The sequence below is a fragment of the Pseudorasbora parva genome, chromosome 5 (genome assembly GCF_024679245.1).
Source record: "Pseudorasbora parva isolate DD20220531a chromosome 5, ASM2467924v1, whole genome shotgun sequence".
NCBI lineage: Eukaryota > Metazoa > Chordata > Actinopteri > Cypriniformes > Gobionidae > Pseudorasbora > Pseudorasbora parva.
This window is the reverse complement of record NC_090176.1, coordinates 47,785,020-47,801,227: the sequence shown is the minus strand read 5'-3', so window position 1 is coordinate 47,801,227 and position 16,208 is coordinate 47,785,020. Positions and strand designations below refer to the sequence as shown.

The window sequence follows — 16,208 nt, the reverse complement described above, 5'->3', positions numbered from 1 at the left end:
TCAATGAGCTGCCGAGATCTGCTTGGTTACAAACATTCTTCCAAATATCTTCCTTTGTGTTCAGCAGAACAAAGACATTCATACAGGTTTGGATTGGAACAACGTTAGGGTGAGTAAATGATGACAATTTTCATTTTTGGGTGAACTATCCCATTAAGGTCATCTAAGTTCAGCGCTCCACTGCTGAACAGCATAATAAGTCATTCATTTTCAATGAGTGTTTGCTATTTGGACAACATGAGTGACAGCGACCTTTGAGAAATGTGACAAAGTTGAGCAGAGTTTATGCAAATGAGCTGCAATGTCATTTAGACGCTGTGTCAAGAGAGTGTTTCAAAGGCAGCACAATGGAATAAAAATAATCCAACTTAAAAAAAGTGAAAGTCACTTTGTAAATTGTCCTTACATAGCCATCCCAACTCAAACTAGTCAAGGTCCCACCAGCATGCCACTGAAACCAATCACAAAAGATAAAAATGATAAGCTGCAAGGTCTTTAGTGAAGTGTGCATTTGGCAGGTTTAATAGGCACTGAATTATACAACCTTTAAGTTTTGACAGGATCTAAACAGGTGGAGAGGTTAAAATGTAAACCCTTTTATTTGTGCAAGAAGCACATTTACATACCGGCATACCTATGAATGCTAATCACTCACTCTTGCCAGCAATATACTTGGCAGGTATCATGTGAACCCGCCAATCCATTGCCTTCCACAATCATGCATATAAAGATTTGCAGAGAGCCGCTCACAGCATGTTAACAAACCTCCAGCATTGTGCTTGACCTTTCCTCAGCTCTCGCGCAAATGTCATTTTATCACCGTGGCTTTTCCGAGAGCACTTCCAGCGCTTCCACAAGCTGTCAGATTTGTAGGATTTTCAGAAGCACACACAGTCAGGCCATTGTTTAACTCATCTCAGCGGGGTATGAGCCTGAGTGCCGGGAGTGAGTCTTTTGGCAACGGATACGGTGATGACAACAGCGATGAGGAGATCAGAATTGCCTGCCAGTGACATTTACAGGTGCTCAGAACGCAGCTCTATATTACAAATGCACTGTGTTCATATAAAACAAACTGCTGGGCCCTGTTTTAATGATCTGAGCACACGGTCTGAAGCTTACGGCACAGGTGCACTCAGGTGTCCGAATCCACTTTTGCTAGTCTAACGACAAAAAAAATGGTTGGCGTAGCAGGCGCATGGTCTAAAAGGGTCGTCCCTAGTCTCTTAATGAGTCATGGGTGTGTTTTGGGCATAACATGCAATAAACCAATCAGAGTCTCATCTCCCATTCCCTTTAAAGCTAAACTGTGTGATATTTTCCCCCATCTAGCGGTGAAACTCAATTTCGTTTTAACTCCTACGGTGGCCGATTTAGTCCAAGATTAACATGGCAATCCCCCTCTTCACATTTGACACGGTGCCATCGAGTGTTAAAACGCGAAAGGCAAAGCTTGAATTTACGGGTATGTCCCTCTTTGGCTAATGTACTTTCAAGATGGAGGGCATTTGGCATTCGAACCCCTCACCCGTATATATTTTCAATGGCATATTATAAACTTACGAGAATACTTTATTACTTGAAAGAAGTAAATATACATTAATGAGCACATATATGATTGAAAGAACTAAGTGTTTTTAGCTAAGAATAAACTAAAAAAGTTACACAGAGTAGCTTTAAAAGCCAGTTGCGCTCACACCATGCCGTGTGCACACGATCAATTCTCCAATAAAGAATCCTTTTATTTGTAATATATATATTAAAAAAATTGTGTTGCTGCACACACATCCCTGTGTGTGTAATAAGCAGAGTGTATACACGCTGTGCACCCGCCTATAGGCACATATTACTTACACACCCTTTAAATAACACAAAAAAAACTGCACTATCAACTCTAGAGCGGGTTTTTGTTGATCAATGGCGCAGTCGTTTTCAGTTCCTCAAAATAGCGACACTCCAACAATGCGCCTGAACACACCTGGTGTTCAGACCAGCACGGCCATGGGCACACAGATGGACGCGAGTGCATTTGCTTTATAATTAATCAATGTGGCGCTGGATGTGAAAATGATAACTGCGCCTGGCGTCACATTGTGCCGGGTGTATGATAGGGCCAAACATCTGCAATGTGAACTGGATCCCCTTCCAAGAGAGATATCCCAGAGAATGTTGCAAAACTGACACTATGATAGATATCAGCATCTTTTGAAATAAATGCAACATAATAGTTATGGATATAAAAAAAAATATTACATAGCACCAAATAGCATGGGGGACATAAGCAGACACACCTGCTTATTCTTTCTCATGATTATTCTCCATATCCTATATCAACAGTAAAGTAATAATAAAATAAAATTGTATATATATATATATATATATATATATATATATATATATATATATATATATATATATAAAAAACACAAAATGAACACAAATGAAAACTGCTTTTTTAGCTAGATTCCAGTTTTAAACAAGCCGGACAATCTTCATGATATCAAATCTATTAAATATATGAAATAATTTTTTTTACTTTCTCAAAAAAACTCCTTCTGTGTGATTTATTAGATGTTTTCTTCATGGGGATCTAAAAATGTCCCCACAAGGAAAAGGATTTCGTATATTGCCATCTTTGTGGGGACATTTTGTCCTCATAATGTATGGATTACCAGCACACACACACACACACACACACACACACACACACACACACACACACACACACACACACACACACACACACACACACACACACACACACACACACACACACACACACACACACACACGCACACACACACACACACACACAAATATATACATACATATACGCACAAATAAATAAAATGTCATTTACTTTTTTTAAATGAGAAACACATTCTGTCAACTGTTTCAAAATGTTTCACCTTAAGTGTTCGCCTAAATTAATACATGAGAATTTATGACCTACAGTCAGATGACCAGCTGAGATTCTGTGTGCAGACACTCCACCAAGGAATTACAAAAACGATTGAACCTCTCACATTACCAATTAATGTAATGTTTCTGGGGGAATAAACACATAAATTACACATACCCTTTTCTGCAGGCAGAGAGGTGTGATAGCGGGCAATGTGACTCTTCTGGCGTGGAAATTCATTCTGCTGTCCTCAGCACGGATCACCTTCAGATCTGCTCTGGTTCTCGGAGTGACGTGTTTTGTTAATAAGTTAGTGAACGTTAATGTCTGCTCTTTAAAATCTTTGATCAGACTTTCCAGTCTGCTTTCCGTCCAGGGACGAGGTCCGTGTGAGACTCAGAGGGAGATGTGTTCTCCTCTAGACTCATGCTTCTGTGGCCTTGGGAACTCGGGAAGTGTTTTTTTCCCTGCAGAAAAAGCTCCTCATTCTAATAAAAACTCCTGATAAAATAGCCGCAAAAAGGAGTATAGTTAGAACATCAGGGAGGTCTGAGAAAAACTATAACTTTATCTCACGGCAAAGGGTGTGACCTCCACTGCAGATCGTCTCTCAATAAAGAGCTGAGCACAGCAAAAACTATTTCTGGCTTTGTGAGCATTAAGAGTTATTTGGTCACATTTCAACCCTAGTGTTGTAGGGTTAACCAGCCCTTCAGGACAAAACGCTGTTAAAGTGCAGAAATCCCACAACGCATCGATTCAGACTAATCAGACTCACAAACTTTCACGTCAACTTTCATACCCTTTCATATGAACATCCTCATCCGGATGAGGAAAGATGATTCTCTGTGAACTAAACTTCGGCAAACTGATTTCATGATGTAGCTACAGGATTGCACTGCATTGATAGCTGGGCCTGTCACGCATTGACGTCCTGTCTCGTATGAAGATCTGTACTGTAATCTTTGAGATTTCTGTAGTTGGACAGTGTCTCATTGTGAAGGAAGTGAAGTGCTGACATGACCCAAAACTCACTGCTGGAGAAGAGAGGGAGGTGTTACGGAGGAGTCTCCAATTACATACATTCATGCTCATGTGGAGCGCAGAAGACTGCAAAACACTGATAGCCTGTGCTGTATGAATTATGAGTGCACTGACATTGACAATATACTATAAGCAATAAAGGCATAAGCAATAAAAGCATATGTTGATAATGCTGTTAATTATATGGGTATGGGTATTCATTTTGTTTTGCCTGTATAATTTTTTTTTGACTCTCAAAGTGACGGTAGGCTTGACTTGCATTATATTAATCGCCAAGGACCATGAATAAAAAAAAAAAAAAAAAATATATATATATATATATATATATATATATATATATATATATATATATATATATATATATATATATATATATATATATATATATATATGATTATTTTTATTTTATTTATTTATTTTATTTTGTATAGTATATGTATATAAAATAAATACATCAATAATATTACATAGATTTTAAAAAAATATTAATACAAAATAAATAAAACAATGAAATAAATATATAAAATTAAATAAAAATAATAAATAAATACATAAATAAATAAATAATATTAAAATAAAAATAATCAATTTTAAAAGGAAGGATAAAATGCCTCTCCTGTCTTTTCTTTGTGACGTATGTCCAGTCAAACTCTACAGTAAACAGGTTGTGTGACATGCCCTCATGCTCAAAAAACCATGAACAAAACTACACTGGAAAAAAAAACAATAACCTAGATTATGGGTTATGTGGGTTCACTTGCAATTAAAATAAACATGGGTTTTGTATTGTGGCTTATTGGCTGTAAAGATCACTACAAAAATCAACAATGAATTGAATTATTGATTATTAAAACCTTCTACAGTACTGAAAAAACATTACATTATAGAAATGGGGGGAAAAAACATTTGAAAAGCACAACAGATTCATGTGTGCTGTCCTGTCAGATGCCTTGATGGATTACTTCTGCTTGGTTAATGTGTCAGAGGTGATTTCACCAGCGCATAACTTACATCTCTAAATGTTAGAAATTCAGCTCATCCAAACAGCAAGTCTTCAAAGAAATCACTGAGTGAGCACATCTGATGTAAAATCTGAATAACTAAAGAAACTATCTGATTATCAACAATCATTAGTTCCCTTTGCAGCCCATGTCATGTTAATACATTTCTGTATTGGCCTATGCAATTTGCAGTAATATTACTTTTTAAAGACATTTCTGTTGAACACTGCACGATATACATTTTTAGTACTGTGAGTGAGTCGCCGCTTCATGTCCAGTGTGAAATCTGAGACCTGAAGCAAAACCATTTGAGAACCAGTGATGTATTCTTACACCATCCCCCAAAAACACACACACACACACACACACACACACACACACACACACACACACACACACACACACACACACACACACACACACACACACACACACACACACACACACACACACACACACACACACACACACACACACACACACACACACACACACACACACACACACACACACAAATAAACATGTATTCTCACACCATCCCCCATAAACACACACAGTTTTCTAATCCCACTCTCACTTATCAAGCACAATCTGCAGTCAGACTGCAGTTCCTACAGCATGTCCACACAAGCTCCACGAGCTGTTAAGATCAGAACAGAATTCCACCATCCTCTCATCCTCCACGCACTGACCACACACACACACACACACACACAGAGAAAGAGTGGCTCTGTGTCTTTATCAGCAGTGGGCAGTGGTAGCACAGACAGTCAGGCGCTACAACTTATCACAGAAATGGAGAAAAAAAATAAAAATAATAATTGAACTGACTGAAGCAACTGATAAGGCAGTCTCTTCGATTCTCAAAACACTGACCGACTCAGACATAGCGGCCTTGACCGTCCCTGAGAGCCAAACAACAGAGCTGTGTGCTAGAGCTGGTGACACACACATCTACATCTAGCTCAGATTAAAGACACGTATGGCCAAAATACTAAGGGTTGGACCCCCTTTTGCCTTCAGAACTGCCTTAATTCTTCGTGGCACAGATTCAACAAGATGCTGGAAACATCCCTTAGAGATTCTGGTCCATACTGACATGATATTATCACGTAGTTTCTGCAGATTAGTCGGCTGCACATCCATGATACAAATCTCCGTTCCAAAAGATCCCAAAGCTGCTCTATTGGATAGAGATCTGGTGACTGGGGAGGCCATTTGAGTTTAGGGAACTCATTGTCGCTCAAGAAACCAGTTTGGGATGATTTGAGCTTTGTGACATGGCGTGTTATCCTGCTGCCATCTGAAGATGAGAACACTGTGGTGATAAAGAGATGGACGGATCAGCAACAATACTCAGGTCGGCTGTGGCGATTAAACAATGCTCAGTTGGCACTAAAGCCGGGCGTACACGGTACGATTTTTGCTGTCAAATGAGCTCGCAGAATTTTTTTTCTCGCGCGTGGACATCGTGGATGCTCGTATGGTCGTGGCTCGCAGCGTGTGAGAGGAAATACGAGACGAGCCGAGCACTAGCACCTCCCGAACTCAGGATCATTTTTAAACATGTTTAAATAATTCGGGACCTTTAACCCCTGCATGAACTATGAGATGAAGGGCTATCTGGAGCTGCGCGGCCTGCGCTCTAAACTCTACACAGTGGTGTGTGCAGATATTGACAAATCATGCACAACCACGTCACATGGGCTAGATCTATGAGTATTATTAGGCTATAGCTCAGTGGCTGCAACCATACAGCGTGCATACACTCACACACACCAAAACACACAAACACACACAGTCTCTCTCTCACACACACCCTCTCTCTACCTCTGTGGTTGTTTCTGTTAAAATGAATGGCTGCTGTTCTTTGCTTTTCAACAAGTAATTTGCACACAAATAATTTGCTGTAAATTTTTTCTATCTGAAGCTATAGCAAGAACATTGAACGCTCCAGTCTAACGTGAAAGCTGTGATTGCCGTGCAGTGCGCCAGCTGCTTTGATGCGATTATCAAGTTAACTGACTCGTAGCGTGTGCCATATCTCACAACCTCCCGACTGTCCGAATTTGCACAGTGTACGCCCGCCTTAAAGAGCCAAAAGTGTGTCAAGAAAATATCCCTCACACCATTACACCACCATCAGCCTGAACCGCTAATACAAGACAAGATAGAGCCATGCTTTAATGTTGTTTACACCAATTTCTGACCCGACCATCTGAATGTCGCATCAGAAATCCGGACTCATCATATCAGACACTGTTTTCCAAACTTCTATTGTCCCGTTTTGGTAATCCTGTGTGAATTGTAGCCTCGGTTTCCTGTTTTTAGCTGACAGGTATGTCTCAAGTGTCTTCTGCGGCTGTAGCCCGTCTGCTTGAATGTGTTGTTCATTCAGAGATGCTCTTCTGCAGACCTCGGTTGTAAACAGTGCTTTTTTGAGTAACTGTTGCCTTTCTGCCATCTTGGACCAGTCTGGTCATTCTCATCAACAAGGCATTTTCCACTCACTGGATATCTTCTCTTTCTTTGGGCCGTTCTCTGTAAACCCTAGAGATGTTGTGTATGAGAATCCCAGTAGATCAGCAGTTTCTGAAATACTCAGACCAGGCCGTCTGACTCCAGCAGCCATGCCATAGTCAAAGTCACTTAAAAGGGTGGTTGATTATGATTTCACTTTTTTAAAACATCTGTAAAGAGGGAAATCGCTTTTTAAGGACTACAAATGGCTGGTAGGAACTACACAAGCTTATTCATGGATTAGTGATATCAGGAGAAGAGAAAGAGTTGTTGTAGTCGAGCACATTTGGGAGTCGCTCAAGCTGCCACATTCCTCTTTCACATTTATTGCAATACAGCAGGAACAAAAATGCAATAGCATGTCATAAAAGCAAGATGTCAACATAAGTTATAACCGTAATTAAACTAAACTATAAATGGTTATCTCTTCATGCAGCAGGTATTCTCTAGCTCATTTTACAACAGTTCCAACACGAGCGATTTATAGATAATCATGACAGAATATGCTAATCAATGACTTGAAGATAGTAACTCCACATCAACTTCAGAAATTCATCAACTATCCATTCAGATACGTCCTGTCTCATTCTACATGTTGTCACTTCTTCTTGAGTCTCTCCATCATTGTCCGACTCCGGTTTGAACATAAAAGGCTGAACAGTTTATAACATTTTCAGTATGCGTCTGCATGAGGTAATCAGAGCTGCTGACATGAGCTCTTGAAGCTCCGCCCTCTTCTTGAAAGGGGGCCGGGAGTAGCAGCTCATTTGCATTTAAAGAGACACACAAAAATGCAGCGTTTTTGCTCACTCTCATAAAGTGACAATTTTAACATGCTTTAAAAAATGTCTGTTAGGTATTTTGAGCTAAAACTTCACATACACACTCTGGGAGACCTATTTTACATTACAGGACCTCTTTAAATCACCTTTATCAAGACACGTCAGCAGTCTTGATCATGTCTACATGCCTAAATGCATTGAGTCTGCCACATGATTGGCTGATTAGATATTTGTGTTAACACACAGATGAACAGGTGTACATAAAAAAAATGGCCGGTGAATACTGTTCACTCTAAAAAATGCTGAAAATGCCCAAACCCAAGTAGGGTTGAAAATATTTGGGTTGACTAACCCAGCAATTGGGTTGTCTTAACCCAGCGGTTCAGTCAGTTTAGCACCACATTTGGGTTGTTTTAATCCAGCGGTTGGGTTAAATGTTTGCTTAAGAAAACCCAATTGCTGGGTTAGCCCCTTTTTAGCATTTTTTTGAGTGTATATATATTTATGTATGTATATAAAACAATAAAGAAATTAATCTAAAAAAGAGCGTTAAAAAAATGCATTTTTTTATACCTTCGTAATATATGAACGAGAGTTGAACTGGAATAACATCTGACATTCCAGTAACATCTTTTAAGAATGTCTGAACAAAATTACCTGGAAAACTGCAAAAAATGTTACACTGTCAAAAAATGATCTGCATCTTTAAGAATATTTAGGTATTTGTGCTTGAAAACAAGTGTAGTACTAATGAGGCTTACCCTAACAAACACAGTACAACGCAGCCTGGCAGACACTGTGAGAAGGAGGTAAAATGCTGAGAGGAAAATCTGGGGCAGACTCCAGCTGAGATTCTTAAGGCCTTGTTCTGGATGGCAGTTTTGGGATCATGTATCACGTCTCCAGACATGTGTAGGACACGCAGGCTTGCCGGAGCAGGACACAGATAGCCCCTCTGCAGCAGACATACTCTATGAGTCATGAGCTTAAAGCGTCTGCAGGCCATGTGTCTGTCTGCCGAGAATCCACAGAACTGCAGCATGTCTCTCTAGACATGTCTTTTTCTCTCTATTCAAGGATCTCGTTTCACTCCCTCACTTCTTAAAGACAACTCGACCATCAGTTCTTATTCACAAACCACATTTAGTTGCTTCTTGCATCTTATGCGCACCGAATAGTAAAGTTTATTACCAAAAATAACTGAAATAATCCATTCTTCGAGCAAGTAATATAGTAGTAGGTTGCTTATTTTTGCCAAACAATGTTATAACTGCATTAATCAGATCACATTTTACTTCAAAGCAAAAATGAATAAATAAATAGTTGATTAGCCTATTTTTTTCCCATAAGAGAAACAACTTATAAATTATCATACTAAGAGCCAGATTTACTAAACTGGGCAATTTAGTGCGAGAGCGCAATTCCATAAAAGCACAGATGGGAGTGCAAAGTTCTGCTCGTGATCTACTGACAACAGAAATCATTCGATCATTTCCATAAAGATCAACACAATCTACCAGATAGCATCTGGTTTAAGACATGCTTTTTTGGGGCGGTCAATAATGGCAAAAATACCAGTAAATTGACGAGCGCAAACTAGTGTTGTCACGATACCACATTTTTGACTTCGATACGATACCAGACTAAAACACATCGATACCGATACTAAATCGATACCATGGTAAAAAAAAAAAAAAAAAAGATAATATGAATAATATGACAACAGAACTTATTATTTATCGTTTTATTTTTTTTAACTAAAAATTCACTTGGCCAGCATGTTCCTGCGCTGGTTTTTGCCCATTCCCTTCTGTTATAGCTATAATAACTGCATGCCAGTCTCTTTACAGAGATCACATTATCAATCATGTAATCATTCTCTAACCTTTCACTTCTCAACAGGTTGGGATGACCAAAATCTTATTTTATGATACGAGTAATTTAATATTTAAATTATAATTTAAATTAGATTATAATTATAATATATATTTTTAATTGTATCTGTTACAATTGTCTAAAAATAAGCAAAAATGCAAATTATAAACAATATGACAAAAACAGTGCTATATTTTTCACCTTTCATTAGGTCTATTTAACAGTAGCAAGTCAAGAAAGAAATGAAATAATCAAATATAAAACTGCTTATTTAGTCTTCACTCTATAATTTAACTATGCACTGATTCTTAATAAATATATTTTAGTTATTTAACTAAGCATGTGGTGGTTTTCTATTTTTCATTGTTTGCTTAACATTAATCACAGAATATTAGGTCTGGCTTAAGACCTGCGCGGATCTAATTACCTCAGCTGTATATGTTCACTAAAGACATATCCGACTGTGTTTACCTCAATACTCGCCAGGCCGCGCATTTTTACATATGTTTGACCATTCAAACCCAAATAATAATCCGCGAAAGAACTGAATGGCAATCACATGTTGTCTGAAAGGCATGCGCACGCTTCAGGTCAGAGTCCGGCTCGAGCCCGTCCCGCGCCGCGCCTTTTCTACTCATGCACGCATATTTCTGTTGCTTTCTCTGTCATGCGCTGGGCGTATATATTTAACTCTTCTACTACTTCCAATGTTTAGTGAGCGGTGGAAGCAGAGCTTAGCACACACGTCCTGACACCTGCTGTCACACATCCACACACATTAAGAAAGACAGCTCATATTAGCGCTGTCCTCCTTAAAGTACCGGTACTAATAATAGTCCATATCATACCGTTTGTAATAGCAGGGTATGGCAATACATTCTAGTACCGGTAAATCGTGCAACACAAGCGCAACCCTTAGTAAATCGATTAATTTACATACTTTCTCCATAAATACTACAAATGCATATGAAAATAACCCTCCACGTATTTTCAGCGCAAAATTTTCACTGCATGTCTTTAGTAAATCCTAACAGTCGTTTTTAATGGCAAAAGAGTGTTTGCACTGGTGCACGCTGTTAGAAAATCTGGCCCTAAATTATGCTTTTATGAAGCTGTAAAAATGCAGAAAGTTTTCTGTAATGGTAGGTTTAGGATTAGGGTTAGCATTAGGGAAAGGAATATACAGTCTGTAAAGTACAACAATCTTTGGCCGCATTTACACTGCAGGTCTTTATGCCCAGTGCGATTTGTTGAATATATCAGTTTTTTTAAATATTTTTTAATGACCATTTTACATCTTTTAAAAGTGATCCAAATATTTCAGTGTTACAGAGTGTTCTGAGACGCAAAGGCTGAGGATCCAAATGAAGTACTTTATTAAAGTGTAATCCAAAGAGGCAATCCAAAACTGACAAAGGGTCAAAACACAGGCAAACAATCCAAACAGATACAAGAACATGAACTCATGCAAACAGGGTAATCCAAGAGTCAGGCGAACCCGAAAAACAGGCAACAGGGTCAAAAACATGGGACAGACAATCAACGCAGCGCTTAGAAGAGCAGTCGTGACACATACAATACTTAGCAATGAATGACTGAATAAAACCAGGCTTATATAGGCAGAGTTAACAAGGTTATTGACACACAGCTGACAGCAATTAGCAATAAGTCCAGGCAGAGAGTTCTGGGAAATGTAGTCCATGTTGGAATAACAATGAAGAGGGGATTGCTCTCTGGTGGATATCAAGGGCACTCCAGTTGGTGATCGTGACAATTTGATATCTGCATTTACACTATACACTTGGCAAAAAAAACGCAAGGTAAACGTACTCAACCGTAAAAGCTTAGGCCGAAAGGAAGTAAAAACGATGGGATTTGCAATGATAACACAAGCTTTGTCTATCCGCACCATCTGTAAAGGTCAGCAAAGCATTGGGTTGAGCCTCATCCTCCGTTGAGCCATTTAAAAGAGTCAATGTTGACATCATTCGCCAATGTTGCTATTTCAATGACGCACGACTCTACTGATGGGAATATCTGATCGCTTACATGGCAGATGCAAATGCATGTATCCAATTCATATCAGATTTATTTCCACTTATGAATGAGTCTTGAAACTGATCTGAGAATATCAAAATCCATGTGCTTTTTGCCTGCTTTTTTTCATGGGTCACATCCGATCTGTGCCATATGCGAGTAAAATTGGGTCACTTGCACCATGTAATGTAAATGCGGCCATTATGTCTATGGAAAGTCCCCATAAAACATGGAAACCCAACTCTGTGTGTGTGTGTGTGTGTGTGTGTGTGTGTGTGTGTGTGTGTGTGTGTAATAATTATAACATTAATTTTCACCACTTGATGCATAGACCTCATTCACCAAAGGCAGAACCAAGTTGAATTCTTTAAAATGGTTTTATGAATGTTTTGCACCCATATTTTACTGTCATGAATGAGGCACACTATGTGTAATTAAACATGAGCGGTTTCTCACGGCACTCATTGTTTTCGGCACGCTGGAGTAAAATGTCTTATTTACATGTGAGTGTTACTCTCCGAGATGTGAGACGTGAGAAAGGGAAAGTACAGTGAGCGGGAACCCGCCTAGCCAGGAAGACACATCATGTCTGTTTGCGTTTTAAGTGCTTGAAAACAGAGTTGGGTATTCGCAAAGTTACATTCTGTCTTGGGAAGACAAATTTAGCCAACTCAGCAAATAAAGCAAGGCCAAACAGTGGTGCGGAGAATGAGGGAGCGATAGCATTTATGGCTAATAATAACTTGCCTTGAAATATAGCAGCATGTTCCAATTCAGTGTCGGGGGAAGAGAGTAACCCCTGGCCCTTGAACTATAATGGGCAGTGTTGAGTCGTGCTGAATAAAGCTGTAATTTGCTCAGCCACGGTTCAGGCTTACATAATTGCAATAAGACGATATGCACCAGAGTGCCTTCTTAACTATTACAGCGATAAGAGAGATGAGAGACGAGATGCTGAGATAAGACTTCTGATGGACAAATTGCCTGTGTTCTATAATGCATGTGCAATTATATATTCAACACATAATCCCATGGATATGTTACACAGACTTCATCTGTTTAAAATTCATATTTTGTCATCATTTGCTCTTCTCACTATGAAATTACTAAACTTTTAACTAAAATAAAAAAAACATCAATATATATACTAAACAGTATACTGAAAAAATTGGGACACTTTTGAGAAAACTGAATGGATATAAGTATCCTGAATTAGCTTAATGATACTAAAATAACACTAGCCTGAGCTTTTGCCATTTTGACTTTTGAAGTGCTCCTATTATGCAATTTTAAAGGTTCCTAATTTTATTTTGGAGGTATGAAATAGCCTGACATGCATCCAAGGTAAAAAATAAAATAAAATTAAATAATTCTCATAATATACATTCCACCTGATATCATAAAGAGTCGCAAAATAGTTTGTTCAAGATTCAGTCTCTCTAAAGCCTCCTTTCCACAAGCCTACTCTGCTCTGATTGGTTAGACGGCCTAGTGTGTTGTGATTGGTTGACCACTTACAGCAAGGGTTGGAAAATAAACAGCTGTTATCATTTCTGAATTTCAGCTCCAGGTCTTTCTCAGCACTTGATACACAGAGATATGAACAGTAATGATGGCTTCGGTTTATCATATATCAATTTTACAGTTTACAATTTTACATTCTACAGTGGCAAGAATAAGTATGTGAATCTCTTGCAGAATCTGAATAATAATAGAAATGTGAATAATTTTAACAAAATAACAGAGATCATACAAATTGCATGTTATTTTTTATTAAGGACTATCCTGAATAAAATATTTTACATAAAATATGTTTACATATATTTGACCCCATTCAAACATTTATGAACCATTCTTTCTTAATACTGTGTGTCGCTCCCTGGATGATCCACGGCTGTGTGTGTGTTTTGTGATGGTTGTTCATCAGTCTCTTGTTTGTCCTGTGCAGCTAAACTGTCCAATGTTCTTCAAAAAAATCCTTCAGGTCCTGCAAAATCTTCAGTTTTCCAGCATCTTGTGCATTTTTGATCTTTTCAAGATACTCATGTTTCCCGAAAGACAAATTAAGTACAATTTACCTTGATCTTCAAATTCAAAAAGTGCACAAAAAGATTCATTCTGGAGCATCAGTGAATGTTAGAACATGTTTAGGTCCCTAAATCATCCTCAGTGTGAAAAGATGGATCTCAAAATCATACATTCACTGCTGGAAAGGGTTCAAATAGGCAGAAGATACTGGAAAACTGAAGAATTTGCAGGACCTGAAGGATTTTTCTAAAGAACATTGGGCAGTTAAACTGCTCAGGACAAACAAAAGACTCAAAAACAACCATCACAAAACACACACACACACACAGCTGTGGATCATCCAGGGAATGACACACATTATTAAGAAAGAATGGTTCATAAACTTTTGAACAGGGTCATTTTTATAAATTCTTGTGGAAAATATGTAAACATCTTTCATGTAAAATATCTTATTCATAAAAAATATGCAAGTTGTATGATCTCTCTTATTTAGTTAAAATTATTCACGTTTACACAGATTCTGCAAGGGGTTCACATAATATTTCTTACCACTGTACTGTATATTACACATTGCATGAGAGATAATATTCAGAAAAGCAAAATAGGGGCACTTTAAACTGTCAAGAACGGACAAAAAACACCATAAAAGTACATCATACCAGTAGTCAATTTTCCCCTCAGCTATCGCTTTCAATGTCAATATTGCGGTCACATGTAATTCAACCTGCTATCAGTCATGTGGCATACAATAGTGGACAATACAATTTTTATTTTTTCCCACATTTTACACTAAATTTAAAACACAATATATTGTTTGTCATTATTTCGAAGTAAAGTAATAGAGACATTTTCACAATACAATGTAATCTTTCTTTTGAGTCTTCTCAGTGAAAAGGTTCACAATTTGCATTGAATGATTAATTTGTGAATTCAATCGCAGTAATTAACCACTCACTGATATTATTAATTCAACTCCATGCCCAAACCATAATGAAACAAAAACTGGGACAGTTGTGATCACAAGAGTGCACTTATTTTGTGCGAGACAACAATATGGGTGTTGAAACAAAATAAGGAATATAATGCTGAATAGAAAAGCATATACTCAAAGGGAAAAAAGGGTGAAAATGGTGACATTTACTCAACCTCTTTTGCTCTAAATATATGCTTTTCTATTCACAGGGCCTTTTCAAGAAGTTCTCAGTGTTTTGTGACACTGAAAACCATGGTGCACTGGAAGGCTATCACTCTCATGGAACATTTACTGAGGGGTATAAAACAGTTTCACTGCATATGGATCAACTCAAGTGTGAAAACAGATCAGGGCTGGTGTCTGGGAGAGGTTAGCGAGGCTGAAGACAAGGAGAGCACAGCTGACGGACCCAGAGGGCTCTGAGACAGCACTCCTAACTCTATGAGCCTTTGTCATGTTAATGCACCATGACACTGCAAGCACAGAAGTGCTTTCTCACGACTGAAATAGCTTTTAAAGACCACGTAAAAAACAAAGCCGTGCCAATGGCCAGGGCCTCTGGGCTCAGCTGGTAATATAAAAAGCATGGGACGAGGCTCAGTGTAACTAATCTAGAACTTCTTGCAAAGTGGCAACAAACCATGTGTACTGAAGCAATGGCCTTGTGGGTTTAATGTCGGTAAAATGCTGCCCTCTTGATGCCAATGACAGCCACATGCATGCCCACCTGGAGAAAGTGTATTACTTCTTCTTTGGCAAATCTGACCACAGTTTGACACATTTTGAGACCTCTTTCTGACACTCTAAAGGAGACATGTGTGAGATTAGTGTGGTTTTATTCCTCAGGAGAAACATCTGAGACGAAGGATGCTTAAACAACAGTCTCCATTTGCTCTATGTATCTAGGAGAAGCAAATGACATATTAAAGAGATTTGGGATTTTTTTCCTATGGGCAGGGCTGGACTGGTAATCTGGCATACCGGGCATTTTCCCGGTGGGCTGATGCACTTTGAAGGCCGATAGTTTTTTTAAGTTTTTTTTTGCA

General features: G+C 38.5%; 1 protein-coding gene across 3 annotated transcripts in view; it reads right to left on the bottom strand.

The window, feature by feature from the left end:
- Positions 1–16,208, bottom strand: part of grb14 (growth factor receptor-bound protein 14) — a 113,905-nt gene that overhangs the window by 38,225 nt on the left and 59,472 nt on the right. Inside the window, exon 1 of one of the 3 annotated variants that reach the window (XM_067444576.1) lies at positions 3,080–3,303. The exons of the other annotated variants lie outside the window; for them this stretch is intronic. Coding sequence (XP_067300677.1) covers positions 3,080–3,142 — 63 coding nt within the window. The 5' untranslated portion in view covers positions 3,143–3,303. Of the gene's footprint in view, positions 1–3,079; positions 3,304–16,208 lie in introns of those variants that run through there. 3 annotated transcript variants of the gene reach the window in all.